The sequence below is a fragment of the Pongo abelii genome, chromosome 6 (assembly GCF_028885655.2).
Source record: "Pongo abelii isolate AG06213 chromosome 6, NHGRI_mPonAbe1-v2.0_pri, whole genome shotgun sequence".
NCBI classification, from domain to species: Eukaryota; Metazoa; Chordata; class Mammalia; order Primates; family Hominidae; genus Pongo; species Pongo abelii.
The window spans coordinates 89518273-89544581 of NC_071991.2; the positions used below are offsets into that span (position 1 = coordinate 89518273).

The 26309-nt window shown below is 37.0% G+C and overlaps 1 protein-coding gene across 3 annotated transcripts in view; it reads left to right on the forward strand.

Annotated features, from left to right (window-relative positions):
- ELAPOR2 (endosome-lysosome associated apoptosis and autophagy regulator family member 2) overlaps window positions 1-26309 on the forward strand; it is a 179619-nt gene that overhangs the window by 91682 nt on the left and 61628 nt on the right. For all 3 annotated transcript variants that reach the window (XM_009243064.4, XM_002818284.6, XM_009243065.4), the window contains 6 exons: window positions 15804-15999; window positions 18674-18821; window positions 21601-21687; window positions 23591-23696; window positions 24746-24898; window positions 25492-25580. In XM_009243064.4, the coding sequence (XP_009241339.2) occupies window positions 15804-15999; window positions 18674-18821; window positions 21601-21687; window positions 23591-23696; window positions 24746-24898; window positions 25492-25580 (779 nt within the window). The remainder of the gene's footprint in view (window positions 1-15803; window positions 16000-18673; window positions 18822-21600; window positions 21688-23590; window positions 23697-24745; window positions 24899-25491; window positions 25581-26309) is intronic.

Below are 26309 nucleotides of genomic sequence, written 5' to 3' on the forward strand. Positions count from 1 at the left end.
ATGAAGAGGCTTCTGGTTGTTAATTGACACTGATCCCCATTGTTCTTTTGTCCTCTCTGCTGTGGAGAACTCATCAGTTGCTTAGTGCTTCTCTGGGCAGGTTACTGAGATGATCTCATCTCTCTCCTGTCTGCTAGCTCCAGGCTCAGCCACAGGGAACATTGGCACTTCTCTTAAGGCTCTGGTGCCAAGAGTTTAGCATCTGTGGGCATCATCCATCATTCAAGGTCTTGCAAGTAGCATGCCATTCCTGAACCACAACTCTTTGTTTTAATCTCAGACCAAAGGGATATAACCCCTGTTCCAGTCCATCTCTTCTTCACTGTTGGGTCATTCTCCTCATTTATTCTTGAAGAACAGTGGCTTCTAAAATCTTTCCTTGAACCTCTCAGTTTCACTGGATGTTCTTAGATCATCAGAGAGGATAGAGCAGTTTCCTGGGCTATGTTCTCTCTTTCTTTCTCATTTGGGACAAAGCCCTTTTGCTTCAAACCAAACCTTAGAAATAAAGGTCTGATCTGGGGTATAAGTAGGGAGAGAGTTCCTTTACATATTTTTCAGACAAGTCTGGAACTCTGAAGGGGAAATAAACATAATATATTTCTCCCTTTTATATTCTCACATTTATTTGGGGAGTATAGCTCTTCAATTGCTTATTCTTTAAAATATATCTGAGTCCATGACTTCAGGTACAACCTTAATATACCATGTTGTTTTCCTATTTTTTCCATTAATTTGTTCTTCAGCTATACAACACACCACTTTCTAAATGAAGTTGATTAAGATATCTTTAATTTAGGAAAGCATCAAATCAGTCATAGTCTTAGGGACTTTGTTCAATCTTTTGCTTTAGTATTTAGAATATGTGAATCAATAATTCATATGAAGTAATACATATAAATGTATATAGAAGTGTATATATGTATGTATAATGTCTGTTGTATAAATGTGTGTATAGATTTTGTATTTCTCATACAGAGTATAGCGAATTAATGTGGCTTCAAACATGACTTTTATATATTTATGCATATAAATGTTTATAGTCTAGTATTTGAATAATTGGTTATAAATTTCTAATATTTAGTTGTTTTAGATAAAGTGCTATATGCAGACAAGTAAAAAAAATCGAATACAGACTTTTTTTTTCTCAAATCTGTTGGTATAACCCGTATTTAATGGACCTTAAGAAATAAGCAGACTTACACTTTCTGCACAAAATAGACTTTAAGTCAAAAACTGTCACAAGGGACAAGGAAGTTAATTACATAATGATAAAAGGGTCAACTCAACATGAAGAGAGAATAATTATTAAACTCAAAATCAGAATATCTAAATATATAAAGCAAACATTGACAGTTCTAAAGGGAAAAATAGACAGTAATACAATAATAATAGGAGAATTAAATATCCTACTTACAGTAACGGACAGATCACGTGGACAGAAAAATCAGTAAAGAAACAGCAGGCTGGGCACGGTGGCTCACACCTGTAAGCCCAGCACTTTGGGAGGCCGAGGCGGGTGGATCATGAGGTCAGGAGTTCGAGATCAGCCTGGCCAACATAGTGAAACCCCGTCTCTACTAAAAATACAAAAAAATCAGCCAGGTGTGGTGGTGTGCACCTGTAGTCCCAGCTACTTGGGAGGCTGAGGCAGGAGAATCGCTTGAACCTGGGAGGCAGAGGTTGCAGTGAGCTGAGACTGTGCCATTGTACTCCAGCCTGGGAGACAGAGCAAGACTCCATCTCAAAAACAAACAAACAAAAACAAAACCAGCAGACTTAAACAGCTTTATAGACCAAATGGACCTAACAGGTATGCACAGAACATTCCACCCAAAACTAGCAGAATGCATGTTCTTTTCAAACACATGAAACATTCTCCAGGATAAATCATATACTAGGTCACAAAATGATTCTTAACAAATTTAAGAAGATTGAAATCATTCCAAATATTTTTTCTGACTACAATGGAGTGAAACCAGAAATCAACAACAAAAGGAAAATGGGAAAGTTGATAAATACATGGAAATTAAACCACACTCTTAAACAACCATTGGGTCAAAGAAGAAATCATAGGGAAATTAGAAAATATTTTGAGACAAATGAAAATGGAAACAAAAAATACTAAAACTTATTTGATGCAACAAAAGCAGTTTATAGCAATAAGTACCTACATTAAGAAAAGACATATTTCAAGCAGCCTAACATTACAAGTCAAGGAACTAGCAAAATAATAAACTGCTAAGCTAAAAACTGACCTAAGGAAGGAAATAATGAAGATTAGAGCAAAATATAGTAAACTGAATTTAATAGCACATTAAAAGAAGAATATGTCATGACCAAGTGGGATTTATCACTGGGATTCCAGAATGAGTTAACATATGCAGCTCAATCAATGTGATATACCACATAATTAGGATGAAAGACAAAAGCTACATGATCATCTCAATAGATGCAGAAAGAACATTTGACAAAATTCAATACTCTTTTATGATACAAACTCTTTTATGATACAAACTCTTTTTTTTTTTTTTTTTTTTTTTTTTTTGCAAATAAATATATTTTATTTCTGAGTTTGGAATATACAAATTGTTATTTTCCGTGGCAATAGCATATCTATCTTCTGTTGGAATGTTATTATTATTTTTTTTTTCCTTTTTCTTTTTTTTTTTTCTTTTATTATTATTATTATTATTATTATAATACTTTAGGTTTTATGGTACATGTGCGCAATGTGCAGGTAAGTTACATATGTATACATGTGCCATGCTGGTGCGCTGCACCCACCAACTCGTCATCTAGCATTAGGTATATCTCCCAATGCTATCCCTCCCCCCTCCCCCCACCCCACAACAGTCCCCAGAGTGTGAAGTTCCCCTTCCTGTGTCCATGTGTTCTCATTGTTCAATTCCCACCTATGAGTGAGAATATGCGGTGTTTGGTTTTTTGTTCTTGCGATAGTTTACTGAGAATGATGATTTCCAATTTCATCCATGTCCCTACAAAGGACATGAACTCATCATTTTTTATGGCTGCATAGTATTCCATGGTGTATATGTGCCACATTTTCTTAATCCAGTCTATCATTGTTGGACATTTGGGTTGGTTCCAAGTCTTTGCTATTGTGAATAATGCCGCAATAAACATACGTGTGCATGTGTCTTTATAGCAGCATGATTTATAGTCCTTTGGGTATATACCCAGTAATGGGATGGCTGGGTCGAATGGAATTTCTAGTTCTAGATCCCTGAGGAATCACCACACTGACTTCCACAAGGGCTGAACTAGTTTACAGTCCCACCAACAGTGTAAAAGTGTTCCTATTTCTCCACATCCTCTCCAGCACCTGTTGTTTCCTGACTTTTTAATGATTGCCATTCTAACTGGTGTGAGATGGTATCTCATTGTGGTTTTGATTTGCATTTCTCTGATGGCCAGTGATGGTGAGCATTTTTTCATGTGTTTTTTGGCTGCATAAATGTCTTCTTTTGAGAAGTGTCTGTTCATGTCCTTCGCCCACTTTTTGACGGAGTTGTTTGTCTTTTTCTTGTAAATTTGTTGGAGTTCATTGTAGATTCTGGATATTAGCCCTTTGTCAGATGAGTAGGTTGCGAAAATTTTCTCCCATTTTGTAGGTTGCCTGTTCACTCTGATGGTAGTTTCTTTTGCTGTGCAGAAGCTCTTGAGTTTAATTAGATCCCATTTGTCAATTTTGGCTTTTGTTGCCATTGCTTTTGGTGTTTTAGACATGAAGTCCTTGCCCATGCCTATGTCCTGAATGGTAATGCCTAGGTTTTCTTCTAGGGTTTTTATGGTTTTAGGTCTAACATTTAAGTCTTTAATCCATCTCGAATTGATTTTTGTATAAGGTGTAAGGAAGGGATCCAGTTTCAGCTTTCTACATATGGCTAGCCAGTTTTCCCAGCACCATTTATTAAATAGGGAATCCTTTCCCCATTTCTTGTTTTTGTCAGGTTTGTCAAAGATCAGATACTTGTAGATATGTGGCATTATTTCTGACGGCTCTGTTCTGTTCCATTGATCTATATCTCTGTTTTGGTACCAGTACCATGCTGTTTTGGTGACTGTAGCCTTGTAGTATAGTTTGAAGTCAGGTAGTGTGATGCCTCCAGCTTTGTTCTTTTGGCTTAGGATTGACTTGGCGATGCGGGCTTTTTTTTGGTTCCATATGAACTTTAAAGTAGTTTTTTCCAATTCTGTGAAGAAAGTCATTGGTAGCTTGATGGGGATGGCATTGAATCTGTAAATTACCTTGGGAAGGATGGCCATTTTCATGATATTGATTCTTCCTACCCATGAGCATGGAATATACTGAATGGGCAAAAACTGGAAGCATTCCCTTTGAAAACTGGCACAAGACAGGGATGCCCTCTCTCACCACTTCTATTCAACATAGTGTTGGAAGTTCTGGCCAGGGCAATTAGGCAGGAGAAGGAAATAAAGGGTATTCAATTAGGAAAAGAGGAAGTCAAATTGTCCCTGTTTGCAGATGACATGATAGTATATCTAGAAAACCCCATTGTCTCAGCCCAAAATCTCCTTAAGCTGATAAGCAACTTCAGCAAAGTCTCAGGATACAAAATCAATGTGCAAAAATCACAAGCATTCTTATACATCAATAACAGACAAACAGAGAGCCAAATCATGAGTAAACTCCCATTCACAATCGCTTCAAAGAGAATAAAATACCTAGGAATCCAACTTACAAGGGATGTGAAAGACCTCTTCAAGGAGAACTACAAACCACTGCTCAAGGATATGATACAAACTCTTAACTTAGGCATAGAAGGAAATTACCTCAACACAGTAAAGGCCATATAGGACAAGCACATAGCTAATATTATACTCAGTTGTGAAAAACTGAAAGCTTTTTTTTCTAAGATCTGGCATAAGGCAAGGATCCCGTTCACCTTCACCACTTCTATTCAACATAATACTGAAGGTCCTAGCCAAAGCAATTAGGCAAGAAAAAGAAATAAAAGGCATACAAATCAGAAAAGGAGGAGCAAAATTATTTCCATTTGCAGATGACATGATCTTATGTGTAGAAAACCCTAGAGACTCCACACACATACACAAAAACCTGTTAGAACTAGTAAATAAGGTCAGCAAAGCTGTAAGATACAAAATAAACTTTAAACAATTGCATTTCTATACACTAATAATGAACTATCCAAAGAGAAATCAAGAAAACAATCCTATGTATAATAGCATCAAAAATAATGAAATACTTAAGAATAAATTTAAACAAGGAGGTGACAGACTTGTACAATGAAAATGATAAATGCTGATTAAAGAAAGCAGACACAAATAAACGGAAAGTTATCCCATGCTCATAGATTGGAATACTTATTATTATTAAAATATTCTTACTACTCAAAGTCATCTACAGATTTAATGCAATCTCTATTAAAACCTCAAGAATCTCTAGAAATAGAAAAAAAATCCTAAACTCTTATGGAACCACAAAAGATTCTGAATAGCCAAAGCAATTTTGAGCAAAAAGAACAAAGCTGGAAGCATCACACTTTCTGAGCCATGTATGTTAATTCTCTGAGGCTCTCTGAGGTGAATTCTGAAGGAAGAAGTTCTTTAACCTGATGCAAGTGACATTCCAGGTGTAGGAAACAGGATGAAGGTGCCAAGTGGAGCAGCATCTGGTTTTCCTGGGTGCTCTATGAGATCTGGATGGCTGGCACTCAGGGAGAATGTGGGAAGGGCCAGAGATTCTGGCAACTCAATCAGCCAGCTCCTCTCTGTCCTACCAAGGACTCTGGACTTTGACCTGGAGGCAGCCATTCACAGGTGGTTAAGGGGGTTAAATAAGGTGATAAATGTGATCTACAGTCCTGGAATCATAATTATACAATAATATAGCAACGGTGATAATGGCTAAAATAATAATAAAAAATAATAGCCAATCTTTACTTGCTATATACCAGGTATAATTGTAAATGCTTTACCTGCATTCATTCCAATTCATTTAGTCATTACAACAACCTTGTAAAGTAGATATTTTTATTAATTTGCCTTTCCCCCCTACTTTTTAAAAAGCAGATTAGGAAACTAAAACAATAGCTCGGAGTCACAAATTTAGGTCAAAGGGGGAACTGAGATTTGAAACCAGGAAGCCTAGAATTTGGGTCTATGTTCTTAATGTCTGTGGGACTGTCTCTTTGGAATACACTGCTAGTATATATTGAACAAGTGCTTATCCCCATCCTGAGGCATCTGCACACCCCTAACGTTTACCTCTTGATAGAAATGTGACGCAAATTAATATCCTGAAGAGATAAATGGACTTTTTAAAAGATGACATCTAAAGGCTCAGATATGTTGTTTTGTGGGTCGTTTTTAATTGATTAATATTCTCTTTATAGATTGTATTCTTATTTTTTAAGGATTTATAAAAATAAAATAAATTTTTTAGAGATGAGTCTTGCTATGCTGCCCAGGCTGGAGTGCAGTGGCTATTCACAGGCACAATCAGTTTACTATAGTCTCAAAATCTTGGGCTCAAGTGATCCTCCTGCTTCAGCTTCCTGAGTAGCTAGGTACCTAACACCATACCTGGTAGTAGATTTTATTCTTAATTGTCTATATTTTTCAAAAAGATGAGAGAATAACATTTAGAATTTAGGAGATGTTTGTTGCTATATCCTCATATACAATGATAAGTTGATTAGCCAGTGTTTTTTTTTTTTTCCCCGTACCTAACATATTGTTTGGTACTTGATATATAGAATATGTTTTCATTGTTTAATCGGTATTAGGAAAAAATGACACTTTTTTCAACTACAGAATTTCTTCCTAGAGGAGAATAAACTCCTAATGGACAGAATATGTAATCCTTTCATGGCTCCTAAGAAAGCTGCAGAACACTGGAATGTTTATAGATTGAGTAACTTTTGTGCCACCAAATTAGAGATTGACTTTAGTGTTTTATTTTTGTAGGTGAAACACAAAGGTCTAATCAGATTTGTAAAAATTTATTCTATACATAAAGGGACAAATTGACATACAAAATGCTGTCAAATATTTTGTCCTCAGAAGGCTTAGTTTGGAATGTTGCTACATTGAGTTCCAGGTGTGCGAAGACAAAGTTAAACCTCCTCAGTAACACACAAGTGATAGCGGAAAGGTTAGAATGAATCAGATTGGGAGATGAGATGAAAACAGTTGAGAAAAGCTGAAAATCAGACTTTAGGTCAATCATATTGTTTGATGGGAGCTATGGTTGAGGGAACTTCTCTGAAAAAAGTGTTTTATGAGGAGATGAGAAAACTTAGCCCTCAAAACTGCAGAATCAAGGTCAGGGACTATCACGAAGTAGAAGGTGACTGACACTTTCTAAGGAGGAGGAAAAGTTTAGGATGATAAGAATCAAAGTGGTAGGGCATAATTGAAAGTTGAGAAAACTGATTTCACGGATGTGTTGTTCTGCCCCCTTGGGTGACCTCATCACATACTCTGAACATTTTTCTTCCCTTGACCTTCACTGTTGTCTTTTTTTGTAAGCCTTGTGTCATCCTGTGCCCAATGAACTGAGATTTCTCCCCTCCGCCATCAAACACTGAAGTCAGGAAACTGCAATAAAATACATTTCTATTTTTTTCTTTCAGAGATTAAACATTCCTTAGTTAGCTTTTCTTATGAAAAGATATGAACTTTAAATCTAGCCTCTGCTAATTTAATGGGGATTACTATCTGTGGTGTCACACGGATCAGTTTTCTTGCCAGGAGGTGACTTCTACTTTTAAATTCTCAAGCTTCTGGCTGATAAGTCCTAAGAAATGCAGTGATAGTCATACAGTTCCACTTGATAGGGCTATGTGAAGACCCACTGGAAAGGATGTTGGATGTGAAATTAGTTTTCAGAAATATAGAGGCAGTACTTTTCACTAAATAGTCTTTTTCAGGGAACAGTGAGTTAGGAAATGCTAGCTAGAATGGGTTCATATTACTGTACTCTTTTGTGTATCTCCATCTCACTTTTGTTTTGTAAAATGAAAGATGAAAACAGGTTTCTCTTTCTTCTCTGAGAATTTCACAAGTAACTTACAAATTATATCCCTGTGTCCTACAACTTCACCCCCAACTCTTAGTGAAAAATTAAAAATTGTTATTGGTGGGATTGGGCTTTAAGATTTCAGTTCTGATAATTTTATCATGCCACTTCAGAGCTGGCATAGCAGCTTTGCGCCTGTTACTTCAGATGGCTAAGTGACACTGCTGGAGCTAGAACTCACGTCCTGTGACTTTTAAGGCAGAGTTCTTTTTTTTTCCCCCCTTTTATTTTTGTTTTCTTTTTTTCTTTTTCCTTTCTTTTTTTTTTGTTTTCTGCAGAGTTCTTTTCTAATGCTATTATTTTTCACTTGAAGACAGTGGATTTTTCTCAGTTTAGTTATAGTAGAATCTTCTGGCTGCATGGTAACCATAGGGTTATTGGGTAGAGAGAGTCATGGAGTCTGTTAGAAAGTCTGCCACTAGAAACAGTAGAAAAGTTGAACTCGGTTGCTTATGGTTACACAGAAGAAGAAACTTGGAATCTGAATTGGGACGGTTTGGATCAGATAATCTCAAAGGTCTCTTTTGGTGATTCTGATTATTTTAATTGTTATTATTACGTATCACAGATTTATTCATTCTGTGATCAAATCATGCTTCAAAGCACATTACTTGTGAATTATAGTGCAATACTAATATATCTTCTTAATGCTCATGAATATTCTCTTCTGATAGGAATATTGCAATGTCTGCCACTATTAGTATTTGGACAGTGTTACCTTTCTTTCTTCTCTTCCAGCCTTAAATTGAACATGACAGATAGTTGATGTACTCACAACCAGCTTTCATTGTTGCCTTGTATATTTTGACATGAAAACTACCCTCAGGATAAAAAAAAAAATTCCCAATTAGAGAGAACAAGAATTCCCTTCAGCCAGGGGAAAAATCTGCCTTACTGTGAATAAGAGAATATCAGCAAGAAATGACCTGTTTTAACATACTGTTTGACTTTCCCTATCATACTTTTATTTTTGTAAAATGAGAATTATAGATTGCTTTTTCTTCTTTAAGAATTTCACAAATAACAGCTTAAAAGGACGGTGTTCAAGTGCTGTCCTTATCACTGGTACTGAAGGAGGAAGAAGATCTGAGATTTGCTGGATTCAATATGCTGTTCAGTCTCTCTTAGATGCCATTTTCTGCTTTTTTGGTGTGTGAAAAGAATGATAATAAATCTGGCAGGCACTTAAAGTTTTAATTATCTGATAATGATCATTAATTGGCTAAATGAGAGATGGAAGTAGAACTTATTTGTGAGGTGCACGCACTAAACATTGTTCTTTTTCTTTGTATTATCCTTAATGGCAGTGAGTAATAGTAAGAACAGTTGCAAGAGCATCAGCGTGTCGTTGATATAAGAATGTCTATGGTTTGAACCTTATTCATGTTATTTAAACAAGACTAACCCATTGAAGAAAAATAGACATATTGGCTTGTCTTGATTCTGGAATTGATTTACTTGATATTTCCCCACAAATATATATAATTATACTTAGCTGATATTAACTGACAAGATGGATTACAGTGAATTTATACTTAGTGAGATATAAATTTGATTTATTTTGAGGAAGATCAGTCTATATTAGACTATCATGGAAGCTCTGAGAAAGCCACAATGTTGTTCCCAGATATTTATCTGTAATAAGTTTGCATAGGTTCACTATATCATCAACATCTCATTAAACAAGTAAATTGAAAATCCGTTTATTATTACTTACTATTGCTGTTTGCTGTTTAGAAAGCATATTTTAGTAATAAAAACTTTGATTAAAAAGAGCAAAAATGAGTAAATTATGAGTAAATGTAATTGACAGCCATAGTCTTTCAAAACATGAGGTCTCTGGAGGAAGAAAAAGCAAAACTACGTGGCCTTGTGGTACAATGATTAAAAATAGATCTTCTTTATTGTTAGGCATAAATCATAGATGATAATCAGCATATAAATGATTCAATTCAGTAACAGTTATTTGGCATATTGTGCAGGGTGGTTGCATGATCATAGCAGTGCTTTGTATTTTCAACACTCTTTATTTTCAGAGTGGTTTCCACAGTCTCTCATTGGATTATTATAAGCAGTCCTAGAAGGGAGAAGGGGATGGTGGAGTGTGAATAAGCACAGAGGTTAAGTAAATTGCCTAAGATATTTGCTACTTGGTGACGGACTAATATAAATGCTTTTCCATATCTGATTATTCACACGTGCATATTTGAACCTTTACAGATTCACAGTAGCAGAAATAAATGTCAGAAAAGAAGAGGCATAAAGCTGATAAAAAGAACAGTGAGTGCAGCAAGTGACCTCTTGGTTACAGTTTAGACTTCAAGATGTTGGGTTTTTAAATATCACTCTTTCACTGGGTGCTTAGGTAAACTATTGTGAAATACTTGAGGCCACTGTTAAGTAGTGCCTAAGACCTTAGGCAAATAAGGTCTTTCTGTTCTCATTAAAAACTTCGGAGTTTGCCTATCTTTAACTCAGTTTCTCTAAGATTTCAAGGTTGTTGAAGAAGAAAAATTAGAAATGACTAATTGATTCGAATTAAATACGGTAAATTCATGTTCACAACAGCTAACAACAGCTGTTAATAATAACTATCATACTGCTTGTTGAAAGGTTCCTATGTTGTATGCTAAAAAAACTGAATGAAAATAGTATAGTCTTTAAGATTATTAAAAAACCTGATAATCTAATTAAAGAACAAATGCCAAGGTAGCAGTGTTGACATAGAGAGTGGATGAGGCTAGGATGGAAGATAAAAGGAAAAGCAGGTAGTTTTGGTGGCCGTCAAAGGAAGTCAGCAGTGCTAACTCTGTTGACATAGTCTTGTGGAGTAAACAGTGTTTACCAAGAAAGTGTGGCTCTTTTCTTCCTTTGACAGGTGTCTCTAAGCCTGACTTCCAGGATGAAAAAGATTGAGGAGTAGCAAATGATTAAACTATGAAAAGCTTTAGACTTACTAGCTCCTCTGTATTATTAAATGCCCTATACTTATTCAACTAATTTGACTGCATAATTAATCTGAAGGATGTAATATTATAAATCCACTGGCAGAGTTCTTATAGAGATGTTATGTCCCATGTCCCTGAATTAAACTATCAATAATTGTGTGGGGTTTTTTTTTTTTTTTTGACAGAGTCTTGCTCTGTTGCCCAGGCTGGGGTGCAGTGGCATGATCTAAGCTCACTGCAACTTCTGTCTTCCAGGCTCAAGCAATTCTCATGCCTCAGCCTCCCGAGTAGGTGAGATTACAGGTGTGCGCCACCTCGCCTGGCTAAGTTTTTGTGTTTTTTGTAGAGATAGGGTTTCACCATGTTGCCTAGGCTGGTTTCGAACTCCTGACCTCAAGCAATCTGCCTGCCTCAGCCTCCCAAAGTGCTAGGATTACAGGTGTGAGCCACTGAGTCCAGCCTAAACTATTAATAATTGTATTTAATATTTATTGTGTGCTGCATGCCAGGTATGTGCTAAATGCTTTATATGATATATCTCCTTTATTCCCACAACTCATTGAGATAGCTATTATTATTATTTTCCTTTTATAGGCAAAGTCATTAGACTTATGGAAGATAGAAACTTGCTAAAATATTTTTAATGTGTATTGTAGGAGTAATACGTTAAAAATCCACAAGAAATATGAGGTTATTGCTAAAATGGTTATTGCTGTATAATGCACATGAACATTGTTTAACAGTTCAGGATAGGAATGAAGAATGATGTGATGTATGATGATTAATTTGGTTGGAATTGTTTGCCCTTTTTGTATTGGTTGTAATAATTTTTTGAACTGAATTTTCTTTGAGGTACCACCTTTGGAATCAGACAGACCAGAATTTGAGTTTCAGCTTTGCCATTGGTTAACTGTTAACTAGTTAACCTTTTTAATCAGGTTATTTAAATGCACTGTGGCTCAGTTTCCTCATCTGGTATATGGGCATAATCCCTTCCTCCCTCACCAGTCTACTATAAACACTGCTAATCCTCATTATTCATGGATGCAATATATGTAAATTTGACTACTTGCTAAAATTTATTTGTAACCCCCAAATTAATACACTCAATGCTTTCATAGTTATTTGTAGACATATGCAGAGTGGTGAGATATTTGAGTCACCCAACTACATGAATGAACAAGGTGACACTTTGACTTGTTATTGCTTTTCTAATGTTCGCAGTGAACACTCCGAAATGGCATCATCGTATTTAGAAGACAAGATTCACAAACGCAGTCTTCTCTTTTTTAGCTTTTAGAGTTCTTTATAACAACATATCATAAAATATTACCTTTTATTAAGTTATAGATAATCAACTTAAAATACCATTTTGGACACTAAACTGTCTTCCAAGATAACTTTATTTTATTAGGAAGTCAATATTTTTGGCTTTGTGGGCAATGCAGTTTCTGTTGCAACTATTCAACTCTGCCGTTGTGGTGTGAAAGCAGCCATAGACAGTAGGTAAATGAATGATCAGGACTGGGTTTCAATAAAACTTTATTTACAAAAGCAGGTAGTGAGCTGGATTTCCCCTGCAGGTTGTAGTTTGCTGACCTCTGATTTAATGTACTATAGGGCCTAGGTTTATGATATTATTATTTATTATATTAGGCAAATGTCTGATTCTGAGTTTGCTAGAAGATCCATAGACCATTGAAAATAAGAAGTTTTCCATAACTGTGTTTTTCTGTTGGTTGTGCTGGTAGTGATAATAGCTTTAATGAGCATTTGTTATATGCCAGGCACTGCACTAACCACCTTATACTATATTTTATTTTCTCAGTATGGTCACAGGATTCTTGGGGTGTCACTTCACCAGCTGGAAACTCCTGTGGCCAGTGGCGCCTTTGCCTGAGTTTTGCTCAGGCCCACCAGGCATGTTCTGCCTCCTTGGCCCGGCAGGCTGCATTTGGCTCACTCTACTGGCCTGGGTCCCACGCTGGCAAAGGGCTAGCCAGGTGCAGAACGGCAAGGGGTGTGTGAGTGAGCGTGGGGTTTGGGCTACCATGCACAGCCAGGCATGACAACTGCGGTGGGGTGGGCAACTCCAGGTGACAGCATGGGCACTGGTTCCCTGCGAGGCTGCAGCTGAACCAAGCATGACACAAGCAGCTTCTGTGCTGGCACCGGGGAATATGGTGGCACCCAGAAGCTTGGAGAGAGCCCCAAAGAGGCTGTTACAGGAACTACAGCGCCCCAAAGAGGCTGTTACAGCCTTGACTTGGGGAGCTCCCAGGTCTGGTATCCCCAAAGGGCCACAGCTCTTCTCTCCTTCTTGTCACCTGCAACGTGGCAAGCAAGGGACATGTTTCAGCCCTGTTTGTTACAACTCTTTTAGCCCCACCATTTGGTGGTTCCTGAGTTCTTGTCCTAAATCCAGGAAGAATGAGGTATGTGGACAAGTGGAGGGTGAGCAAGGTGAAGAGGAGCTTTATTGAGCTACAGAACAGCTTAGAGGAGACCCACAGTGACTAGCTCCTCTTCATAAGCAGGGTGTCTCAGCTACTGTTCAGCTCTCAGCAGAGAGGGAACCCTGGAGTGGGTAACTGAGTCCAGGGCTTTTATGGGCCTGAGCCTCAGCCAGCCAGAGGGAGGAAGTGTGTGCTGATTGGTCAGTGGGCAGCCATGGGCAGTCCGGGGGGAAAAAGCACCACAAGTTCCCATTCTGGCCCACTGACTGGCAACCCAGCCCCCAGGCTTCAGAGCCTCCCTGGCTTGAAGGTGGGGCTTTGTGGGACCCATCCCCTTCCATCCAGGAGCCTCTATGCCTCCTGCCACTGTTCTGGGCACCCAGGCTGTTCAGTCAAGGAGTGCCTGCAAGCCACTGCCAAGCTGTCTTCAGCCCCTGCCTCAGTCTCTCTCCTGAGCTTGTTGGTGGCCAAAGTCTGGAGGAGGCTGAGGTGGCAGGAGGCTGGTATGTTAGCACAGTGCCCAGGCTCAGCCCCAACCTTGCTCTGAGATTGGAAGGGGTGCCAGGAGCGGGGAGAGGCCAGGCAGGGGGAGCAGACATTTCCAAGCCTGTGGGGGAAGGGGTTCTTCCTGGGCCCCTGAGAGTGCCAAGACGCCCTGGTCCACAGCCATGGCTTGGGTAGCTGTGGCTGTGCTCAGGATGGTGGAGCTCCTGCCTGCTCCTGGCCCCCAAGAGCACAGGGAAGCTCGGGTCTACCTGGGAGGGTGGCGCTCTGCCTCCTCCTGCCCCAATGGCTCCATGGAACGTGCAGCCTGGTTCGCACCTCCCTCACAGTAGCCGGCTTCATGGCAGTGGTCACTCCAGGCTGGCTGCCGCTGCCATCAGTATAGCCCTTAAAGGTACTTATTGTGATTGTTATCTCATTTTTTAGAGACAGAAACTAAGGCCTAGAGAGGTGAAATAACTCACTCAGTGTCATAGAATTAGGAAGTGGTACAGCCTTGTCCTAGGACAGTTTTGACTATGTAGCCAGCATGCCACATTCTTTGCATAATCTTTTTTTTATTTTCTCATGTTTTACTGATTTGGGGATGTTGATTTGAATGTAGAAGTTCATTGTACAGCATCTTTAAGGTTTTCTCAAGGAAAGCATTATATTAATTCAGTGAATAAGTAGATGTGTGTGGATTTTAGCTCTAATTATTTAATTAGTTTTTAAAAATCAGCTTATTTTTATTTCTGGCTAAGTTTTCTAATGTATTCTAAAAGAGAAGAATCTACCTAAATGTGAGACTTTGCTGCTTTACACTCTGCTGGGAGATTTGTTTTTCTTCACTGGGTAATTTGGAGGTCTCATTTTGTTCTTGTTTCTTTAATATCCTGATTAAAGGATTAGAAAGCCCTTTTCCAGGTTGGAGTCAGTAATACCATCTTGCACAGAGCCATGTACTTGGAGGATGTTGATTTGCATTTGTTGAATAAATAATAACTTAGCCTTCTTTTTTGTAGTGTGTCAACTATTCTTCACATTGTCGTATCTAGTATCTCTGGGTACAGTTCTCAGAGTCTGCAGAAAGCTTGACATCAGAAATAAGATGTAGGTGGTAGAAATGACTAGGTTGGTGTGAATATTGAAAAAGTGGGCTCATGGTTTCAGAGTGGAGATAACCTGTTCAGCTATTGCACTGCTTTCCTGTTCCCCTTTTTATATTTAGTTGTCACTCATTGGATCAGCATTTTATGTGGACTTAGTATGTGCCTGATACAGTTAGGAATCCAAAAATAATGATCCTTGTTTTCTTAAAGCTCAAAATCTCACATCAACTTATAAGTGGTCTTAATATGTGCTTATCCACTGATTAGCATAAATTAAGTGCTTTAATGGAGGTATTATAACAAGTGCACTGTAGGACCATAAAGGGAGGTACAACTGACTGCCCATTAGGCCAGGGGAAGGGTTCTGTTATGAAGTGAGTGGTTTTTGAGTTGAGAACAGGAGTGTTCCATGTAGAGAAGGTAGGATTGGCCAACATCTCTGGGAAAGAAGACCACAAAAGCATGAGAGAAGATGAAATATTTTGGGAATGATAGGAATTCTGTTTTGGCTGGAAGAGGGTGGGGCAAGGGGTGAGCCTGGAAAAATAGGTTGGAACCAGATTGTGAAATGCATGTAGTGATAAGGGGAACTTGAAAGGTTTTCATTAGAGTGTGGCACAATCAGAGTTTTATAAAAATAATTCTGGTGACAGCATGAAGGGGAGGAAATCGATGGGAGGGTAAATAATGGGTTGTCCATTCTTCTGCCTTCCAGCTTTCTCCTGTGCTTCTGGAGAGTATCTAGAAATGAAGAACCAGGTATGCAGTAAGTGTGGTGAAGGCACCTATTCCTTGGGCAGCGGCATCAAATTTGATGAATGGGATGAATTGCCGGCAGGATTTTCTAACATCGCTACATTCATGGACACTGTGGTGGGCCCTTCTGACAGCAGGCCAGACGGCTGTAACAAGTAAGAATCCAAAGCAGCCTTTGGCTCTTAACTGAATATTTGAGAAGAAAGTAGTTGCTCTTTTCCAGAAAGAAGATGAGGATAATCTTGGTACTGTTTGTGGTGATACATAAGCTAATTGCAAAGAATCATGTTTTTTGGACAGTCATTGCAATGAGTTTTCATGAGGTTAAAATCATTGCCCTCAGGATATAATAGACACTGTATGCAAAAATGCAATAAAGCTGTTAGAGAAGCAAATTAATTTTCTCATATTTATAACTACATTTAAGCCACTGGTGTTTCTACTAACCTTTTTCTGATTTTTAACAGATACCTTCAGGTTTTTTTCTTTTCCTCTGACAGGAAGAATTCATAACCTTCATTTAGACACTTGATTATCTCCTATAAAAGAGAGTGGGTTAAGTACCTAAGGTGGAAAGCGCCTTTGCTTAATTCCTACCTCTTTTATAGGGGATTATTAGCTTTGCATATGACAAAGCTGGAGAAATGTTAAACTGTTTTGAAAAAAACAAAACAAAATGTTTGTCTTTGAGCTATATCCCTTCCTGTTCTCTTGTATTAATTATGTAACATTTCCTTTCATATAGATTTGCTTAGGAGAATTTAACTTTAGGGCTCTGGCTACCCCCTGACAAGAGTAGCCTCTCAGGAACCCCACATTTTTACCATAAGCTAAGGATGCTGGGGAATTATTTAGCTGTGTTGAAAGGCATATTCATTCCCTCCTTCCCTTCCTTTCTTCCTTCCTTTCACTCTAGCTGTCTTTTTGCCAAATGATGCCAATTTCTTTATTTTAGTCTCTCGATAATAAGATTATTTCCTTGAGAGAGTGTGTGTTTTAAGTAAAAGAGTTCCTTAGAGGAAGGTACTAGTAGGATGTTGTGGGCCCTCAGATCTTTGTTTTGGTGGGCAGGAGATATTGACAAGGCTTCTTTTTCTGCCTGGAATAGTTTATGCATAAAAGAAATTGAATAAGCAGAAGTTTTTCAATGTAGTGTCTTCTAGTGTAATTTTCTCAGTGTAAATTTGAGTCTGGGCCAGTGCGGTGGCTCATGCCTGTAATCCCAGCACTTTGGGAGGTCGAGGCAGGTGGATCACCTGAGGTTGGGAGTTCAATACCAGCCTGACCAACATGGAGAAACCCCATCTCTACTAAAAATACAAAAATTAGCCTGGTGTAGTGGCAGGTGCCCATAATCCCAGGTACTCAGGAGGCTGAGGCAGCAGAATCACTTGAACCCTGGAGGCGGAGGTTGCGGTGAGCCGAGATCGCACTATTGCACTCCAGCCTGGGCAACAAGAGCAAAACTCCATCCACTTTTGTATACTCTTTATTTTTCTTTAATTAGTTGTGTCATATAGGAGATGTATGTTGAACTTTCTAAAATGTCTGAGCTTTTCAAAATGGTTATATCATTGTAGACTCCCACCAGTAGTATATTTGAGTTCTAGTTATTCTACATGTTTACCAACATTTGTATTGTTAAGTCTTGTTTTGTTCTAGCCCTAGGCATTCCAGTGTATGCACACGTGTGTGTGTGTGTGTGTGTGTGTGTGTGTGAAATGATATCCCTTTGTTTTAATTTGCATTTCCCTGCTGGATAATAATGTCAAACATGTTTCATGTGTTTATTGTTCACGTGTTTATTAAATTTTGTGAAGTCAAATTGTTTTGCCCATTTTCTACTTTTTTTCGGTCATTTGATTATTAAGCTGAAGGAGTTCCTGTACATTCTGGGCATGGGTTCTTATGTGTATATATTTATATAATAAATATATAGTATGTGCACACACACATACACGTGTCTCCATGTGTGTGTAACACTTCTTCCCAGTTTGTGGTTTTTGCCTTTTTTGTTTTCTTAATAGTGTCCTTTGATAAGCAGAATTTTAAAATTTGAAAGAATACAATTTATCATTTTTTTCTGCTGTGGTCATATGTTAGGATATCTTTGCTAACCCCAGGTTGCAAAGGCTAGAAATTACTGTATGCATCCTTATGGTAACATAGAGTTATTATTGTACCTTTATATAATGTTAAATTTTACAACAGCATAGTTACATCTATACCCTTATCTTCATCCTATTGCCATATATTTAGAAACATGTTATAAACCCTACAATACAATGGTATTATGTTTTAAATAATTAGTTGCTTTTAAAATAACCTTACAAAGATTTAGGAACTCAAAAGCCAAGTCCATCACTGACAAGTTCATTTCGTATGACACACAACTTCCTAAAAAAGTAAGGTGAAAAATATAGCTTTGTATGTTAATCTACATATTTATCACTAGTGGTGCTCTTTCTCCCCTTCTATAGATTTGCCATGTGTATGGGTTTACAAATAAAACTGCAGATACCTGAAAGAATAATTCCATCTAAGGCTACTAAAATTAGTTATCATCTATTTGGTAATCAAATTTTGGGTGAAAAATAACAATTTCATAGCAGATTAATCATATAACCTTAAAAAGATTTAGGAAGTTATTTGCCATAAGAAATGGACCTCTTCTCAGTAATAAAGTTGGCCTTTGAGTCTGGAAAAGCTTCTGGTGTTTTCTGCTGTACTTTGCTGACGGAACTACTCATTAATCTGAGTTATATAGTTTTGTGAACAGAAGAGGTTTCAAACATTAATGTAAAGTGCCTCTTGGTTTTGTTTCCACAGCTCTTCTTGGATCCCTCGTGGAAACTACATAGAATCTAATCGTGATGACTGCACGGTGTCTTTGATCTATGCTGTGCACCTTAAGAAGTCAGGCTATGTCTTCTTTGAGTACCAGTATGTCGACAACAACATCTTCTTTGAGTTCTTTGTAAGACCTTTTGTATTCTGGAATTTACTTTTTAAGGGACATTCATGTAAATTTCCCTTAGTCAGTTGTTCCCATTCCACTTTATTCCTCCTCAGTTTTTTTTGTGTGTGTATGTTAACTGAACCTTTTGATGTTAAAAGAAAGCTTTAATCTTTTTCTATAATATTTTGTTTCCTGGTTAATATTGTTTCTTTACCTCCAAGATCCCACCTTGCAGCGTAACATTGGGCTTGTTTAACTTTTGGTTATGCTCATTATATAACCATTTGGTTTAGACTTTTTGTGTGACAAATATTTCATCCAAGGTTCATGTTTACCTTACTTTTTGTAGCTACAGATAGTATTCTGTCAAAACTGTGTTTTTTAAACCAATTTTAGTTTTCACTTAAAAGTTTTTTTTTCTCTTTGCAATTTCAAATTTTTTTTGCTAACAAAAATTATTTAAGTGTATTTATGAGCAATTTTTTGTCAAAAGTAGAAGTGGCTGCATGTTTCTGATTCTGTGAATTTAGTACAGTCTAAAAACATCAATGAATGGGATACTTGATGTCTTTGAAAAGAAATTAAATAACATTACAGAAGATAAGATAAAGTAATCATCTAACAAAATAAGCTGTTAGCACTAAAGTTACTTAACTATTAGTAATAAACAGTATCTAATCTAGCAAATATTTATCATGACACAAATGCTTGAGCAAATGTTCTCAGATTGACTTCTTATACCAAACCAAGTGTGTGTTGTGCTTATAGATGGGAGACTATCTTGAAAAATGTTTCTGCAGTCCAGATTTCAGAAACAAATGTACTAAAAATTCTGAAATAAATTTGTATTGTTGGAAATGGGAATTTCTAAATCAGAAGTTTGGTAGCAAGAGAGATTTTTCATAAAAATATGAGCTTTAGATTTGAAGTCAAGAGATTCTGGCTCTAGTTCCAACTCTGTAATTGTTAACAGTTATTGAGCAATTAAGTGAACCTTCCGGCACTCAGCATTCACTTCTATAAAGTAGATTATGTGACAATATCTTTTAAGGAGTCTCCTAGTACTAATATCTTTTGATAAGTTTAAAATGTTAAGCAACATTTAAACAGATTTATGTTTAACCTGCATTTAGTTTGCAAAATCCTTCTGAGAGTGAACAATTCCCTGTTTCATTGGACATTTTTGGCAACATTGCTAAAACTGAAATAAAGTTAAGAAGCAAAGCAGTTATCTAATTGTGAGAATAAGTGTTTAGATTTGTATTGCCCAATAAGTTCTTTGAGAGATGTCAATAAAGGTACCCTTAAGGCATAAAGTTGCATTACTTCCTTTCAGTGATGCCTTTGTTCTGGTTAGAATCTGAAAAGGGATGGCAAATTCATGTTCCTTCTTCTATTGATGTTTCAGCTTTAGAGGTTGCAATTTATTGACTCAGAAGGTCGAAACTTCATGGTCATCATACTAACGGTTAATGGAAAGAAAGTGTTTGCAGATTGAAATATGCTGTTCTCTGAGAGTTGTACATATGGGCATTGCATAATTTACAGCAACAAAGTATTTAATTTTGGAACTATATGAAACTTTCATTCAGCTCATCTATTTTTTTTTTAAATAATGATGAAGCTGAAGCCTAGAGAGACTAAGTGATTAGACCTAGGTCTTACAGGTCTCCAGAATGCCAGTAGAATGTCAAGATAACATATGACGTCTGCTTTCAGTGATAAAAAAAGCTTTCAGCTTATCTACACATTGACCATTAAAGGTATATTCAGGGTCCATATCTGCTTTTAAGTAGCTTAACACTTGCATTAAAAGGGTCATTATGCTTATAATATGAATATGACACTTAAATTCAATTAAAGTAAGTACCCTCAGTAGCTGATATTCTCTGGTATTTGGATGGCAATAGGGTCTATTTTTTACTTAGTAAGTCTTTAGGGAATAGCTCTTAAGGAGAACATTTTAATATTTGTAAATTGGTTGGGAAGAGGAGTGAATAAACAAAATGATTTAGAGATGAAAGAAGAGCCATTTCTTTTGGTGGGAATATAGGTGATGAGATCTTATTTTAACTCTGTTGCTGTTTTGCAATATTGGAAAGGTGGCCTAACTTTTTGATGTCTCTGTATTCATTGTAGACCTGGAAAAGTAGTGTCCCAACCCCTTGACATTTTGGAAGAATTGCCTGGAAAGCACAAGGTGTTTGGTGTTAAAGATATCTGTAATCATTTGAATTGGCATGGCAAATGATTAACATTTATCCCCAAATAAAAATTTGGAGCTTTGACTTTGGCCATAGCCACTTACTTTTGTATTTGCATTAAGTCCTAGGGAATGGAAAACAAAGTGGACTTTATTTATTTTTAATTTAAAATTTTACTGCTGCAAATATTATAAAGAACAGCTTTATTTTTATACTATTGGGCCTGCATGGTGAATGCAAGCTATGAAAAAGTTTGGGTAAGTTGGGTAGTTGTTTTATACTTTGTCTCCTTTCTGTGCATTGTCAGTGTTAGTCACAGTGTTAGTGTGCATTGTCAGTGTTCTCCCACATTCCTCTCTCTAATGAGCTAGGCTTTTTGTTGCAATGATGAAGATAGTTTACTTAGAACCACTCAGTCATATGCAGTTGTCACTTAGGCTCCAGAGGTCTCGGTATGTTTACTTATTGAGAATTATTCATGGCCATTGTTTAGAATGTATTGAACGAGTTTCTTGCAGTCTGTGCTGGGTACAGAATTTAATTAAAGCTGTTATTCAACACACTTTACTAGGGCTCTTGTGTTTAATCTACAGATTCAAAATGATCAGTGCCAGGAGATGGACACCACCACTGACAAGTGGGTAAAACTTACCGACAATGGAGAATGGGGCTCTCATTCTGTAAGTCTCTTTGTATTTCCTTCTTCTTTGCCAATGTTTCCTTCTTCTTTTTTTTCCCCCAACCTTTTCTTCTTCTTTCCCAACTTCCCCTTCCTTTCATAACTTTTTTTAGAAAGCATATTTTAAGAAAAAAATCAAAATTAACTATTAATTTAGATGATTTCTGGTTAGGGAAAAAATTACCCCTAGCTTCATGGACTCAGCTTCCAATTTTCAGGGTCTTTTTCCTACCTTTTTCTTTCTTCTTAGTTTCCTTTTCCTTCCCCTTCCCATCATAGTCTAATTTTCCTCCCTTTCAAAGGGGCATCCATGAGAAAGAAGGCTGTTCAAAACTAATATACAAAACATTTGAGTTTCTAAGTTTACAAATGTGCCTGTCATATGTGATCGAATTAGTGGCTGTTTTCATTGGAAGGATCTGTGAATTCTTTTTATCTTTCTCTGCACTTTGCCCAACAAGTGATATTCAAGCTTGTTTTATTGGGTACTGTGCTGTCTCCATTTGTTGGACAGCTCTGTTTATCACAAAATATCTATGTTTGGAGCCTCAACCTGCCTCCTCCCTATTTGCCACACATTGGTTAAAATTCTACCTTCTCTGGTTACATGAAGTAAAGTAACTGCCTGCTTCCTTACAGGACAGCTCGTTAAATGCTTGAAGGCAATCACCAGTAACAATTCAGTGAATCTGTTATTATTTGAGGCACCATCTCTTTGGAGTAAGACATGGATTTAATATCTAACTCCGGTTTATAGTTGTGTTTCTTTAGGCAATTTGCTTAATCTCTTTGTGTCTGATGTTTTCATTTGCAAAATAGGAACAATCTTGCATGATTAAATCAGAAGATATGTGGGAAGGGCCTAATATGGTGCCTACGATGTAGATCAAGCTCTATTTCAATAAGTGATCATCAATCCTTGTCTTTGTGGTTGTAGCAGGTACCTCATGCTTGGATGATTAATACAACATACCCTTTCAGAATATTTTTAAAAATCTGTATACCTGAGAATAATATTAATAACATTTAAGATCCATATACCTTAACACCCAGTCAGCTGGGCTTTGAAGGTACAAGTAACCCTTAAAAACAAATATACTTTATTCACTTAAAAAGACTTAATACAAGGGAAAGTGCTTAATGCACTACTTTTACTTAATGTACTACTTCACTGAAATAGTTGGGTGGATTGTAATTTTATACAGCTTGAATTTGTCCAGCCAGAGACTGCATAGAAGAATAAGGGGGATAAATAAGAAAGCAAGGAACTCTTAAAATTAGTTCACTTACCTGTATGAACATGAAATTTATAAGAAAATTAGTTTGATTTTATAATTAGCAAAATATTCCAGTAGCAAAGGAAACCAATACTACATATAGTATTATTAATGTTCTAGAGTAAGAGAGTTAAATCAGATTATCCCTAAGAACAGTCCTATTTTTTCTTGTTACTGTTGCAGTATTTTTGTTAAATATATTTTTAAAAAGAAACAAACTCATTCTGTTGCCTTTTGTTTTCAAAACTCGAAGATCTTATAAATAGTGGCAACTTATAAACGTACTAGTGGGCTGAGGGACTTTCACCCTCTAAAGTGGATTCCTTTTAAATATAAACTAAGACTTCATGCAGATAGTTTGAGAATCATTTTATGTGTTTGTTTAGACTTGAAGATTTCTTCTTCTTTTCTGTTTAATATATTTTGTGGATTAGCAAACTCCATTTTTTTTCTTTTAAGAAAGTGTAAACTTCAGCAGAGGTTAGGTCAGAATTAACAGTGGACTTAAATCTGTGGGTTTTAAATTAATGGTGTTTTATTATATGGATTGAAAAAGTATGTAAGGGAGTAGCTTTTGGAAATGGCATGGCTTATCTGCTCTGAGTGCCTTTATGTTTCTCTTTATAGGTAATGCTGAAATCAGGCACAAACATACTCTACTGGAGAACTACAGGCATCCTTATGGGTTCTAAGGCGGTCAAGCCTGTGCTGGTAAAAAATATCACAATTGAAGGTATTTCATGGCATTCTGTTTTAGTAGTCACCAGTTACATCTTATAGTTAGTTAAAATATTTATTAAAGTTTTGGTTTGGCTGGCTCAAAGGTTTATAGAACAGAAATTAATATGTTAGGGAATCATATAGGTCTGGAGACCCTGGTTTTACTCCCAAGAAATCGGCAGTTGTTTTCTTTTTTTCTTGTACCCTTGAACTAAATTATTTAATCATTGCAAAAAAAGTAAACATGATGACAATTTTAGATGTCTGTAAACAAAAACAAAATGTCTCTGTGTTAATAAGACCCCATTATTCCTCCGAGAAATGTCTGTTGTGCCAGACATTGGGCTTACCAGGGAACTGATGACCTAGTCACTGCTATATCCATAAAAATGGCAATAAACATCTTGACCTGACTCTTTCCTAAACCTTTTATGCTTCTCTGAGCCAACCGGATAATTTCTGGCCCAGGAGATCAGTCGATGAACCCTGGCATGGTTCATTCTCAATTAGGAATATTTTTAATTAAAGCAGCGATTCTCCTTTATTAAACTTTAGCTTACATTTTAATACATTCATTGTGGACTTGTTCCTGTGAACAGTGTGTTAACTCATTAGTCACTAGGACATCTGCTGGCAAAGACTGGAATTACAAACCAGAGGAGAAGTCAAGCCATTCCTAGGTCTTACCTGTGACTTAATAAGCAGTGGAAAAAAAAGGGAACAAGTTACCATAAGGATCAGATAATTATAGGCCTATAGAATTGGAGGGAACCTTAGGGTTTATCTCATTTTTGAGTTAGTGGAGTTGTCTTTTGACAGCTTAGTTAATGCAAGTATTATACCTCTATCAAATCTTCATCTCTTATTTGTTTGCTGACTTGATTGTGCAGTTCCTTGTACACAATAAATGCTTTCTTAGTGCTGGATGAATAAGATAAAAGATTTGGGCTGACCTTACTGTTCATAAATCTCCCTCACTTCTGGGTAGAAGCAGAAGTAGGTGCTGATTTGCTTGTTGGTATTGGGTCCCCCTCCCATGCTCTGTTTTTCATTACCGCACAGGGGTGGCGTACACATCAGAATGTTTTCCTTGCAAGCCAGGCACATTCAGCAACAAACCAGGTTCATTCAACTGCCAGGTGTGTCCCAGAAACACCTATTCTGAGAAAGGAGCCAAAGAATGTATAAGGTGTAAAGACGACTCTCAATTTTCAGGTAGAACTAGTTTATACTCTGCTTTTTTCTTTCTAAATGTATGTTGGTCAAGTGTACATTTATAAACCAGAAGTCACCCATAAAGTATGACAGCAGTGGTGGCTGAAACCAAAGTGCTGAAGTGAATTGATTTTGAGTGGATAAAATATGACATCTTATCCCTTTCTGCATGACTTTCCCCAATATAGGTCTATGATTTGTTTTTCTATTCCACACCCCACAGGTAGCTGCTATGGATATGTTTATACTAATATAAAAATGTTTATACTTTTATATGATTTGTTGGTGTAGAGACGTACATAGAAACTTTTAATTTGTTCCAAATTTCCAATGTACAGTGATGATGGAAGAAATCTAATATCTTCTGGGAAAAACTGTGATACACTACTCCGTGTGTATCATAGAAACACTTATTGCTTTAGGGAAAATAAAAATGTAGGCATTTATTTTCTTTAGACCTAGGTAGTTCTACCTAAATTGCCCTGGTAAGTTTATTTGTACTTTTTGGTTGCTTTTTCTGTTTTGCTTTTTTGCCTTTTCTTAGAGTCGCAAAATAATTGACCCATTTCTGAAATGCTTTTTTTATGTTGCAGAGGAAGGATCCAGTGAGTGTACAGAGCGCCCTCCCTGTACCACAAAAGACTATTTCCAGATCCATACTCCATGTGATGAAGAAGGAAAGGTACCAGCAGTGTTGCATCAACTCCATCCCATATTTTTGCAACCTTCTTTCCAATTTGAGCAGACTCTAATTTGTTCGTGAGAGATATTTATGACACACGTATGTAAGTGTAAAGAGGAAATTTTAGAGTTTAGGGTTTGAAGTCTGCCTTCCTGGCTTTGAATTTCAAATATACCATTATGTCCTGTGGGCAACTTATTTGATGTCTCTAGGCCTCAATTTTTTTATTTGTATAATAGGGATGATATTGGCACCTACTTTATAAAGCTGCTGTAAGAACATTCAAGATATTTAATGTAAAGTTCCTAGCCCAGTGCCTGTCACATAGTACTCAATAAATTACTGCTACTTTTAAAAGTTATATTTTTTCCAGAAGTAATAACATGAGAGAGAGCACAGCCTTAAAATGTGTAGTGTGACTCACAGGATGGAAAGTTCTTATAACTTCTCTTTAATTATTTGGTTACTCAGTAGGTTTTTTCAGTAAAAACCATGCAGCCATGGGCTATTCAATTATGGCAGATTACTGTGTAATTGCATTGAGAAAATGCAAGTAAGTAGCATATAAATGGCACATAGCCAGAGGAAAAATGCACACATGAGCTCTGCAGTTGACCTGCTCTCCTCTTAATTAAAGAATTAGCCTACAGCAGCCTGTGTCAGTGAGAGGAAACTGAGATCAAAGTGGCTGCTATGGAGCGTTGCTTCTTTATGTTTGCATCTTTGAAA